This window comes from Carassius auratus, unplaced genomic scaffold, assembly GCF_003368295.1.
Source record: "Carassius auratus strain Wakin unplaced genomic scaffold, ASM336829v1 scaf_tig00013688, whole genome shotgun sequence".
NCBI lineage: Eukaryota > Metazoa > Chordata > Actinopteri > Cypriniformes > Cyprinidae > Carassius > Carassius auratus.
Genome location: NW_020524428.1, coordinates 1,057 through 14,249, shown reverse-complemented (window position 1 = coordinate 14,249; position 13,193 = coordinate 1,057). Strand labels below are relative to the sequence as shown.

Sequence of the window (13,193 nt, the reverse complement as noted above, 5' to 3'; positions counted from 1 at the left end):
TTGCATACAAGCTTCTCGTTCGCTATTTTTTTTCGGTGACCTTTTGAATAACAATAAAAGTGTTTTAGAATATGATTATACTCAACTTTGCTCAACAAAATGTTTTTGCATTGGTTTACTACTTTGAAAGAATAGTTTTGGCATTATGGCTTTAAAAAAGACTGACATGCATTGTGACACAACCTCTTATGGGGACAGGACAGGGTATTTTATCATTAATTTCCAAGCAAGTGTCAGTGTAAGGGTCTAGTAAAATCATGTTTGGGTATGTTTTGTTTATCTTCCTCTCACTCAGTATGTAAATCTGCCCGTTCACAGTGGCACAGCCTGTGAAGAATTTGTTGTCCAGACAGTCCTCGTGAAGAACGGTCCACTCGTCTGTGTCGATGTCTAAACGTAGAGCCTGTCCTCCCAGCAGATAGAGGGCACCATTGAGCTCAGTTGCAAGAAGGTCATAACTGTAAAAGAAGTACACGTGTATCCGACAAGATCTTACTTGGGTTTCCCAAAGTGTGCAAAAAAAAAAGACTATTTGTGGTGGCATCTGTGGAGAGAATTGCCTTGTAAAGATGGGCAACTCTAATTAGGGTTGGAGCTAAACTCAAGAGCCAATCACACCTGTCTACAATCTTTGCTTAGACTTTATGTATTTGATTGAGGTGGGAGCTAAAATCTGCAGGGCAGTGAACCTTGAGGGCCAGAGTTGATCAAGCCTGGCTCATTACAAGTCAGTATCCCCTCAATGCAGAACACTAGATTTAGGGGGCGTGGTTGGATCCGAATCTAGGGGGTGGAGATTTGTAGGTTTAGGAGAGGAGATGGGTGGGTTTAGGGATCAGAAGGTGGAGGCAGGTAGGTTTAGGTATACATAAGGTGGGAGGAGTTGGATTTGGATCCAACCATGCCCCCAGGATCTTGTGTTCTCCCATGAGGACCATTTCTAACAAGTTGGACACAACTGAGTTTACTCACCGTGGAAACGGAGAATAGGATACCACGTCCCATTGATCAACCTCTGGCTTGTACCTCTGAATCCCACTGTAAACATCACCATTCTCATCTAGACCACAGGCCACATAAATACTAGTCCCCAAAGTGACAGTGGCCGCCCTTTCCACAGCCCGCACCATGGGGCTTACGGTGTCCCATTCCTTGGCTCCCAAAACCAGCCTTTCTACGTCGGCCACAGGTCCCCCATCCATACTACCGCCAAACACATACACCTGGAACTCCAGAGATGCTGAGCAGTGGCTGTGCCTGGACTTCTTCATCGCCGGGCCGTCCACCCATCGCTTGTCGCCATGCTCATAAATGCTCACCCAGTCCACACTATACCATAACACGTCCCGGAAGTAGCCTCCAGTCACTACTATGTTTTCCCCTTAGAGCAAGAAATAATATTTTAGATGGTGTGGACAGTAAGACAACAAAAGCAAAATGCCCAATTCTGATTCTTGAGATCTACTTTGATGCAAGGTTCAGCTTCAGTCCTTACCAAACACACCTGAACTAGCTCATTTAGATTTTCTGAAAATATTGGAGAACTGAAAGTAGATCTCCAGAAACAGGATTCGGCACTCCTGACTTAAAAGTTTAATTTTGGAAAGGGCATGCAACACCTGATCCAGCATGATCCAGGTTGGTTATTATGCTAACAACTTGTGGTTGGGTTAAAATATTTAGGATCAGCTGAGGTCGTTACCTAGTGCAGCCACAGAGTACTGTGTGAGACACTTCTTTTGCAACGAAGGATGGGATTGCCATCTTCCACTGTAGGGGTGAAACTGATACAGCAACTGTGTTTCTTGCTCATGCGGTCCCCCAAGAACAAACAGAGTTTCTCTTGAGCGGGCTCTAGGCATGGACCTGCCCATAGTCCAACTGCTGGGCAAGTTATCGTTCAGTCTACAAATGAGCTTGGCACGTGGGTCTGAACTGTTTATCTTGGACAGAAGATCAGTAATGTAGGGAAGACTTAAGCACTCTGGTCTGACCAGACCCACCAGTTCCATGAAGTCCTCTTCCCGACTTGGGTCAAATGTTGCCCAGCGAAGGGCCACATCAAGAGCTAGGTCTTCTTTGGGAATGCTTAAGTTGTCACTAGCAAGGAGGTCAGCAATGCTTTCCTTCGGAAGGAACATAAAGTCTTGCTCGGAGGCTAAGGCAGGTAGGTGGGTCAAGACGACATCCCTTGCTGCCGCGTAGAGGTCCAGACAGCCAAGCTGCCAAGCATAGGCCATCATTCCCAAGCAGTTACTAAGATGCAATTGCCTTTCCAAGAACTTGCAGCAGAGTAACCGAGCCCTGTCCAACTGGAGGAAGTCAGCAGCCTCCAGAATTTCAAGGACATTCTTGCAGTCTAATTTCAGCTTCAAGTTCTTTGTGAACTCCATTAGAGCCTGAAACTGCCGCAGTCCAACTCCTTTAATCTCAATGTGCTTCTTAGTGCTCTCACGACCACCGCCAAAAAACAAGGCTCGGAAGTAGGGACTCAGCTGGGCCAAATACTCGCGGTTCACAAAGAACATCTCCCCCTCCACCTGGAGTACTGTGTCAGGAGCGACATTGATAGTATCCTGATCCTCCTCAGCTACGTTTTTCTCAGCTCTTGAGCTCTGGTCATAGGTAACTATGTCTTGCTTTGCACAAGCCATGATTGTGCACTCCCCCTCCCAACACTCACTTCTCTGCTGAAGCGTGTCATGTGACAATTATATCCTTGCTCTAGCCTGTCACTCACTCTCCATGGGAATGGGGTCGGTGAGCAAATAGCTAAAAATATCCCAGTTAAAGTTCTAGAGAGACCCAATTTCAAAAAGCACACAAAAGGGTTTGGTAAATATTTCTACCCAGGATAGTTGAGTTATATACTTAAATGCTGGCATCTATCGAAACATCAAGGCTTGTAATGTGTATATACCTAAGATATAACAAGTCAATACCACAAGTTGGACAGCTGAACATCTTCACCCATGTAAAGAATATATTATTTTTAGAAATGCTAATGAGCTTTTTTGTGGCATATATCTATATAGCTTAAGATATACAATACTTAATAATAACAATAATCCACTGTGTATTTCAGTGTTTTTATTTTATTTTATTAACTTGCATTGTTATTTGATCTTGCTCAGATTTGCAAACACTATATGTAAATAATGGTTACTATTAAATTCTGTATATAATAATTTCTTTTAACCACAACTCCACATCTTTAGATTGAATCAGTTGTTATTATTGTTGTTGAATCTACAAATGTAAATATTTCCATTCACTTCCATTTGTTCATTAAAATACCAGAAGTATTGGTCTTGTTTATATTTTAGGAATGAGCAGAAGATGTGAACTTACACTTACTTACTACACAACATTTTTTAAATTGGGTTATCATGGTTTTTGTGGTAATCACAATTCAAGAACAATGTAAATACTGTGAAAAATATATAGGAATCTCTTAATTTTGGATTGTAGAAGCATATGGGCTGTCTGATTATGGAGTGAGTACTACTAATGAATGAAACCAGATCCATTATTGAAGATTTCAATTAAGCTTTTTAAAAGCAATTTATTTCACACACCACTGAAACAATACATTCATAAACCACTCGGCAAACACTTTTGTGCTGATGCATTTAAGACCAAACTCCTCCATGTTTACTTTCTCCACACATCAAATCCCCCAAGACGATAGAAACAATATAAAATGCTGAAATGAAAATCCAAAACTGCATCAACTAGTGTAAACAGGGCGCTTAGTTTTGCCTGTACCTGTCAGAACCCCTATAGATTTTTCAATGTCCTCGATAAAAGCATTTTTAACTCAAAACTATAGGAGCAGGACACATCACCTATAAAAAAATATATGCATTCTGCATCCACTTTACGCATTGCAGCCCACTCATCTATTTCCAGTTTCTAATTATGTTTGGCACTGTCTTAAGTGTGCAACAGAGACCAAGACAACACGGTTTTCTCCTTCACTAGAATATGTACAAATATTCAAATTACAATGCATATTTTAATGATGTTTTCAATTCCCGATGAGACACTCAAATGCATTCCGTTGCTTCACCACATTAAATACCTACGATTGTTGCAGCATTTCGGGCTCCATTCAAAACCAATGCTCATTCGGCTTCTACTGCATACTGAAATGGTTTCTAGTGGGAACTTTAAAGTTAAAAGTGATAATTCACCAAAAAACGAAAATTAAGAAAGTTGATATCCAAACAGTTGATGTTAAAGCCATTGACTTTAATAGTATTTTTCCCCCCATACTATGGAAGTTACTTGCTACCATTAACTGTTTGGTTACTAACATTTTTCAAAATTTCTCCTTTTGTGTTGAACAGAAGAAAGACATGGAGGGTGAGTAAATGATGACAGAATTTAAATCTTGGGTTGAAATTACCGTATTTCATAACAGAAATAAACTTGGAAATAAATTCTAGTTAGGCAGCTAACTGTCAATGCTGTTTTGTACCAATAACTCATAATTGTAGACTTTACTGATCGTTCTTATTTTAAAAATAGGTTTAAAGATACCAACATACCCAACATTTGGTTTATTGATAATATTAATGGTTTAGCTTAAGGGAACAGATGAGTTATAAAGTAGTAGTTTGGTGAAGTCCACTGCATAAACGTTGTATTTTACACAGTAGATGCTTGCATGGAAAGAAAAGTAAACACTAAAAATTATGTAACATGGTATAAGTAGATGCCATATTTAATTTGACTCAACTGTGTCTCCCAAAATCTTTTCAGCAACAAAAATGGTACGACGTATTCAAAATACGTACGTCAATCCATCAAAGGCTTGTTTTCAGTGGCGACAAATTAAATTTGGCATCCATCTTGACGTCTCATTATTAATACTGATAAACAATGGCGAGAAATGAATGATGACCTTGAGAGTTTTTTGGCAGGTTTTTAACTGTGATAAAACTTCACTCGACGCACACAGCAGAGATAGCAGCAGAAACCAGACAGAAACCTCGTCGAGGAGGATCGGCCATTTATATGTATTTATATATATTGAAAAAAAAAATCACATCATGGCTTCGGTTTAAACTCCATGAAAATCATCATGGAAGACCAGTCGACGTCCTATTCGCTGTAATACACATTCACACACACATGCGCAACATGTGGCCTAGCGCTTGCATTCTCTCCATCGCCGTCCTCCGAGTGTCATCGCGTCTAAACGGTTAACGTTCACTCATCATCAAAGTTCTGCTGGAGCAGGAAGTTCGCGGCGAGGTTCTCGTTTTTCTCGCAGGCGAAGTAGGCTTGGATGACGAGTCCCTCTGGAAAACCCAGAGCTTTTAACTAGAAGACAAAACACAATTTTATAAAATGTTAAAACACTTTGTGTGGAATGACTGTTTAATTATCGTAAATCAATTAAGCTAGTGTTGTCACGGTACCAAAATTTCAGTATGCGGTACCGATACCAGAGAAAATCCATGGTTCTCGGTACCAATTTCGGTACCAAAGCAAAACACAAAAATATGCTAATTAAAAAGAAAAAAAAACACTTTTTAGCACTAAAAATAAAACCAATGTCATTCTTTATACTTACAGAAAAACGTTAAACACAATTGTAAATAAGAAATATATTTATGAAAAACATTAAACAAGTTTCACCCAAATTTAATTTGTCTTTTAATTAATGAAATTTAAACACATTTTATATTTTGGTAAATAAAGGGGATTTGCTATTAAAATTCAAACATGGAAGAAATATTGTATGATATATTTCTTTAAATAAATGCTGCAAGAGATGCGCAAAAAATGCAGGATTCATATTTCAACCAACCTTTGCGGTTTAACATTTACAGATACTGGTCCATATGGAGATCTGATTAATTTATGCTAACTTTGCATAAATTACAAAACCATTACAATGCAACAAAAAATAACTTAATTATACATATTTTAGTTTAGAAACTAATAATATAATAATATTTATTTAAATATTTTTCTCAATAATCTTAATGTTTTTGTTAAAAATGTTTGTATTAACAACTGAATAAGTATATATATATATATATATATATATATATATATATATATATATATATATATATATATATATATACAATTGACATAATTCAAAGTAACAGTGTATATATATATTATATATATTATACTGTTTACTTTGAATTATGTCAAATTGTAAAATAAAATTGATTGTAAATGTCATTTCATGCTAACTAAATAAAAGTAGATAAGTTTATTAGTATTTTATTTTACTTTAACACATTTGGAGCTTTAAAAATTTGGTTAACATTAACTGAAAAAAAAATTATTCAATATTTTTTTTTGTAATTTCTGTGACTCTAGCCTGACCAAAACTAGTACAACTAAATTTTACATTAGAAACAGCATTACTAGCGTACCCTCTCGATGGCCTCCTTCTCCTGCGGCGTGACCTGGATGTAGTTGGTCTGTGGTGCGCTGGGAGCTTCAGCGGCTCCGGCCTCGCCTGCTTGTGGCTCGTTCAACATCTGCACGAACCGCTCCTGATGCTGCGTGATTTGCTGCACAGAATAATAAGGCACGTTCAGCGCCGCACGTCCGACCGAAGCGGCCCACTGCTGGGCTCCACCCACCTGCAGGAGCTGAGGGTTGTCCCGTCCCAGCTGCTGCAGGAGTGCCGGCAGGAGCGCAGGGTTCTGCTGGATGATCTGACGCATCTGCTGGAACTGAGGCTGGGTCCTGAGGAACTCCAGAGGGTTTGCCGAGGTCTGTGGTGCTCCCGACTCCACACCTGTACACAGAACAGAAAGAGCTGTAGAGGAGTCTGGCCCGGGACAGTGCTACACCGACATCGTGGGAGAGAGAAAAGAAAACCATTTTCTGTGCCTCCAAATGAGAAAGTCAAAATAATGCCAACGTTTTCGAAGTGTTGACTTTTTGTTTATGCTGTTGATGTTGATCCTCACGAAAATTTGCCAAATATCAACATAATAATTATATTAATTATGCATATAGTATTAATGATAACACTTTAATATTTGTTAAAATATTAATTTAAATAGTCCTAATTAATATATATTTTTAAACAATTTGAATACCAGTTAATTTTTGTTTATATTAATAATAACTTTGGCAGTGTTATTTTAACATCATTGATAAACTACCGTGTGTATATATATGTTTCCAGGAAATTCGTCAAAACTCAACACTTGAAAAAAACACAAAAAGTAATAATAAATTACTTTTAATAATAAGTACATTAAATTTTAGTTTTAATAATTTGGTTGTGTTTTGTCATTTTTCTTCTGTTTTTTTTTTTCATGTTTTTTTTCAGTCTGTTTCTCAAACCTTCTGAGGGTAAAATGGGTTTCTCACACTTCCCTTTTGTTTTAGCCACCAATTAATAAATATAAAAAGTTTACATGTATCTATATTTTAGTCTTTGACAAGCTACAATAAAAGGTTTTCTGTTTTTCACCCAAACTCTGCTGTTTTTTATTTTTGGTGAATTGCACGGAAACCAATGAGGGTCAATTGGACCCCAACACAACCAAAATGTGTACAGCCTTTCCAAAACACATCTATGTGTTGATACTTTGCACACACATTCATAACACAAGATGAGAAAACCCACCAAATTTCAAGAAGTAATAAACAGTTTAACCTGTGTTTCGAACCATTTAAAAATCAAACATAATATGAAAGTTAAGTTCCAAAAACGTTAATAAATTTACACGCATCACCTTCAAGTCCAACGTTCAAATTCACTCATTAATGCTAATTTGGGGCATGCTTTATAGAGATATTGCTTTCTCACTGGCCTAATGTACAGAATGACAATGGCACCCCTTAGCTTAAATATTCAAGAATCCTCCATCAGCTGTGCTGCCGAAATAATGTTTCAACGAATTAGCAAGAATGTGGCAGCTGCAGGGCAAATGGGCGTCTATTTCCACACGTCGTGGACACATGGTCACTCACCGGTGGTGGCGGGTGGTGGCTGAGGTCGCTGTGGTGCTGGAGGGGTGGGGTTCGACACTGGGGGGGGTTGCACTACTTCCTGTGGAGGCTGCTCGGATTCTGTGGGAATACCCTGAGCATCGGACATTAACAATTGTGACTGATCAATTGTGTGGTTTAAACCAGGTACTATTCCAGGTCCTTTCTTCTTTATTAATACACATTAATTAGGAAAGCAATTAATTGGTGCAATATATTTTATATAAAAAAAAAAGTTATACATTTCTGTTAATTAAAATTGTAATTACAATCAATTTAGATTTAATTAATAATTATAAATAAACAATTTTATTTCTGCTTATATATATATATATATATATATATATATATATATATATATATATATATATAAATTTTAGTATTAGTATAAATATATATCATTATAATTACTATTGTTGTCATTTATACCAATTAGAGAAAATAAGCAAACACACACACACACATTAGCTTTTGCATATGTTTTGCATATTGTTTGGTTATTAAATGGATGCAATCATAATAAGCTATTTTACCAATAAAAACATTAAACATTAAAGAGTTGCAATGTGCAAATATCAATAAAAGTCCCTGATCCTGTATAACTCAGAAATATGCGTCACATTAACAAAGCAAAATGGGTTGCAAATGTCACTTCATGCTGACTTCGAGCAAGACCAGTTACATTAGTTCTCCCAGTATTTTCTGGGAATAAAACATCTGCAGCTTTACTATAGTAATTACATTACTAACTCTCACCATAAGCAGGTACTCCACGGCTCTGTCCGGATTGTTGAAACTGGCTCGCAAGGCGGCGATCACCTGTTCTCTCTCATAACCCATCGACATGATTTCCGTCACCAAATTCTCATACGCTTGACCTGTAACTAAAGAAACGCCAAAACGACAGATGATAACATCAAATTCTTCTCTCCTTTACCTGGTTTACAACAAAAACTGTAAACCAAATGTACCTAATATGGACGCAGCTGCTTCCAAAAGACCCAACTCATCTGTAACACTGAACAAAGTACACAACAAATTGAGTGTTTTTCTATTGGTTAAGCAATTTTGTTTTTTGGGCGCGGTGTTGTTTGTGCGCGTGGCCATACCTAGCCTCCGATTGGGCAACGGCCTGCTCTTCTTGCGCTGCCTGGTTCTCTTCTTCTGAAATCGGAGTGGGAGTGGTGCTAACAGGCTCAGGCTTTTCTGCATCCTCCGAAGCAGCAGGGGGCGCTGTGACGGGTGTCACTGGTGGATCCGCTGACGCTGCTGATTCTACAGGAGCGGGAGGAGGGGTCGATACAGGCACTGCGGAGGGAGCAGGAGTTGAGGGTGGATGTGCAGGGGTTTCGGTGATGGATGCGCTAACTGTAGCGGCGGCTGTGGGTGCGGGAGCAGGAGCTTGTGGCGGTGCTGCAGATTTTGGCTGTAGAAAGAGAAACACAAACTGCACAGAGAAGTATAGAAACCTGCCAATGAACTTTAACTCTGTTTTTGATCCAAAGTTGCAAATAAAACTATTTGAAATATTGAAATTTTGCACACACACAAACAATTTTTAGGATTGACAATGAATCGATGCATCGCGAACAGAGAAGTAATTCTGGATCGATTCCGAGATTATCGTAAATAAGCTGGTTCTGAGCTTAGTTTTTAACAGCTTCCTGCGTGCTTAGATTAACATTAATTTACATGAATCTTGCATCATTTAAACCGAAGTGTAAGTACATTTAACCACATACATTGCTAAATCAAATGCACAAGCGCTCTTCTTCATGAGCATTTTTGAGTGTGTGGTTAATAACTAGTAACATCTGCTGTTAAAAACTAACCTCAGAAACGATTCGAGAGAGAATCACGAAGCAGATTCTGAGTATCTATCTCAGAATCGATCCACGAAACATGATGCATGGATTTACTTTCCTAGCCCTAACATATGTGAATAAAAGAAATGTGTTTGAGAGAACAAAAACGTCACTTCCTGGGAAACTGGCGTGAAGTATAATTAAAAATGGAAGTTGCCAAGGCTGACGACAGTACTTTGGCTATTTTTCCTACAAAATAAACTTGTGTGCCGATTGAACGCAATTACAATCGCAGTCATGTTCTCTTGCATGTCTGATGTTTGTGAACGCAATCTTGTAGTACTGTTCTTGGAAGTAATTATACCAAATCAGTTTTTTGTTGCATATTGTGGAATTTATTAATTAAGGTTATGTTTACACAACAACGATTGTACAAAAAACTGAAAAGTTTTTCCCTTTGTGATTTTGACAATTTTGTGCACAGATGACAACATTGTCAAAACGATCCTCGTTTACATACGTAGATCCTCTAAAATGAAATAACCCAAGAAGTCGTGGTTTACAGTGAATCTATAACAGCTAAGGGCCGTTGTTAGGCACGAAGTGAAGCTTAGTTAGTGGTTATAAATTCATTGTAAACCACAGCTTCATGGGGCTTATTGCTTTTATAAAAAGTTTATTCCATATACATAATAAGGTTTACAGAATAAAACGCAGCAAATAAAGTGTAATAAAATGTAAATATAAGTATTCTAAACAGTATTCTTCCACCAAACAATGTAGTTCCTCAGCAACAGTTGTTGGTTCCAACAAAGTGGTTGCCGAGCAACACATAGAAGTAAACAAAGGTGTATACTTGTAGTGTAGCTTTGAACGTGGCTCAACCAATCAGAATCAAGGACTGGAACTATTCGTTTTATAATACACAGTATTATGCATACCATGCCAATAGTTGGCAGTGTCACTTAGTAAAAAACACTACACACCTGCACACATATGCATGCCTATAAATACATTGAACATGTAATTCAAATGCAAGTCACCATTTTCATAAATTATCATTTTCGGAATTTACACAGAGATGATTCTGTGAATTTGCATATTCAGGCCCCCAAATGAATGTCCAAAACCATTAAAAAGTTTTAAGTTTTAAGTGTATACACCCTTAAATCAGATTCCAAAGAAGTTTATGCAAACATTTTCTTATCAGATAAAAAAAAATTATCCACCTAAAAAAAAAAAAAAAAAAATACTGTTATTGTTTTATGTGCATTTTAAGATTTTATGCACATATTGGCATTCCCATCCCGTGTTTTAATGTGACATCCCAAAATTTGAAAGAAAATTTATGGAAGGACAATATTTTTTAAGGCCATTAGTGGGACTGAAACTTGCATAAATCATCTTCTGAAGAAGGCAATGAAGAGAAACGTGTGGAAAAGGAAACAGCCTTACCTTTGTAACCATCACCACAACAAAGTTCTTCTCATCTATCTTGTATTCTTTTAGAGGTATATCGTCATTCAAAATTTTGCCTGTGTTTTACAGAGAAAAACGAACTTTTATAAATCAAAAAGCATCTTTTTAAAACCAAAGAAGGATATGGTGCATGCAAAAAGTTTAATTTGACAGTAATTATATAGGTAAACGTATCTATTAAGTTCACTACCATTTGGAGCTCAGATTATTAATTAATATTTAAAGACTTCATATTATTGGTGCACTACTATGAAAATCACACAGCTTCAGTGTGGCATCAATAAGAAAAAGTATAATTTCATAGATAATATCAATGTGATTTTTGTGATTTTTTTTGTGACATTATATAACTATTCTTTAAAACGGTTGTTTAAAATAAACAAGAATGTTTTAATAAAATAGTGGGAGCTTAGTGGGAACAGGAGTAAGCTTAAAGATAACAAAAATGTAATATAATCGTGTGAGAGATAATTATTTTGTTATTTTAATATAACTTGTACTGAAACCGGTATCTTGTCCACTAAAATGTCTCAATGTAGATTTTGGTGAGCTTAATAGGTATGTTTACACCTAAGCTTTGCAATGACAGAAATAAATAAAAATGTCAGAAAAAACAGACCTGAATAGATTAGTTTTTGACCGACAGCTGGAAAAGCATCTTGCCCCTTTTCTTCTTCTATCTTCTCTTTAAGAGCTTTTACCTGAATTTAGAAGGACAGAATTTAATCAGAAGCATCTCAAGGTTTTCACTTTTTCAAGGACAAAATAAAACGCATGAACTGTATGATTATGAAAGCAGGCAACTAATGGTCATGTGCTTCCCAAACTATCTTCAAGAGAAATAGATTCATATGGATTCATATGGGCACATGTTGAATTATGAAGTTATTTCATCTTATTGCTTTGCACAAACACAGTCAGAATGATACTGCATTATCTGAACAAAACTTCTTTTAACAAATCCTAAATGAATTAAAATACTCATTCCAAATTAACACATTTATAGACACTATCCATTTAAATAACCAAGACACATGAATCTGACTAAAAAGTTTTAAATAATAATAGTTCCTAACATAAATACAATCTATATCTGTAATGCATTGTCATTCTAGGAAAATAAGAAACATGGCAAGCTGTTTTAATATTCATTCATAGAAAAAATAATAATAATAACTAGCAAATACACGGTGTATTCCAATTGTCAGTAGCATTTTTAATTAGTAAGATTAACTGAAACACCGAAGTGCCCATTCTTACTTTTCATTATTTAAAAAAAAGAGGAGAAAAAGCCCTCTGAGGAAATAAATTCTACTAGTCACAGTTGGCATACACACCAATGTTTCATTTATAAATACTAGTATTTATTGATTATAAATTAGTAAAGCTGGGATAGACACTAGTAACTACTGGTATAACATACATATTTGGTTTGAATAAATAGTAAAACTAGAAAAGGTACATGCAATAACTTGGTATAGGTTATAGTTAACAAAGCCCCATAATTTAGTGGCAAAAAAATATAAATTTTTAACCAGTAACAACAACGCAATACAAGTCAATAATGGAATAGTGACAAGTAATGAATAAGCCTTAGTGACTAACTATAGCCTTCTAGTATTAATTAACCCTCTGGGGTTCTTCATTTATGAGTCACACTCAGGACCTTCGGGTCAAAAATGACCCAGAGGCCGGGATTCAGGTATACTTTTTTTCAGTAAAATCAATCAAATGTATTTTTGTTCAATAATATTTTTCTTTTCTTTTTTGTGTTTTGAGAGAATTTTATGATAATAATAATGAATAATGAATTTTTATGCAATAATTATGATCCATTTTTTCCCATTGAATATAATAGAAAATTTATATATATATGTATTTTTATTTTTATTTTTATTAATGCTGTATTTTATTTTAAAGTACAGC

At 36.4% G+C, this 13,193-nt stretch overlaps 2 protein-coding genes across 2 annotated transcripts; both read right to left on the bottom strand.

Annotated features, from left to right (window-relative positions):
* Window positions 1-112: 112 nt before the first annotated feature.
* Window positions 113-3,266, bottom strand: LOC113074098 (kelch-like protein 23). Its single transcript, XM_026246820.1, has 3 exons — window positions 1,703-3,266; window positions 973-1,381; window positions 113-458 (listed from the first exon to the last, which is right to left on the bottom strand). The coding sequence occupies exons 1-3, from the start codon at window positions 2,652-2,654 to the stop codon at window positions 152-154; spliced, it is 1,668 nt and encodes a 555-aa protein (XP_026102605.1). The 5' UTR covers window positions 2,655-3,266; the 3' UTR covers window positions 113-151.
* A 266-nt stretch (window positions 3,267-3,532) lies between these two features.
* On the bottom strand, window positions 3,533-11,974 carry LOC113074106 (UV excision repair protein RAD23 homolog B-like; the record flags this gene model as incomplete). The annotated part of the gene is made up of 9 exons (XM_026246833.1): window positions 3,533-5,331; window positions 6,405-6,545; window positions 6,618-6,775; window positions 7,966-8,077; window positions 8,740-8,867; window positions 8,955-9,001; window positions 9,093-9,409; window positions 11,244-11,323; window positions 11,887-11,974. Coding segments are annotated over 9 exons (1,185 nt in total), but the record flags the coding sequence as incomplete, so codon positions are not given.
* Between the last annotated feature and the right edge of the window lie 1,219 nt (window positions 11,975-13,193).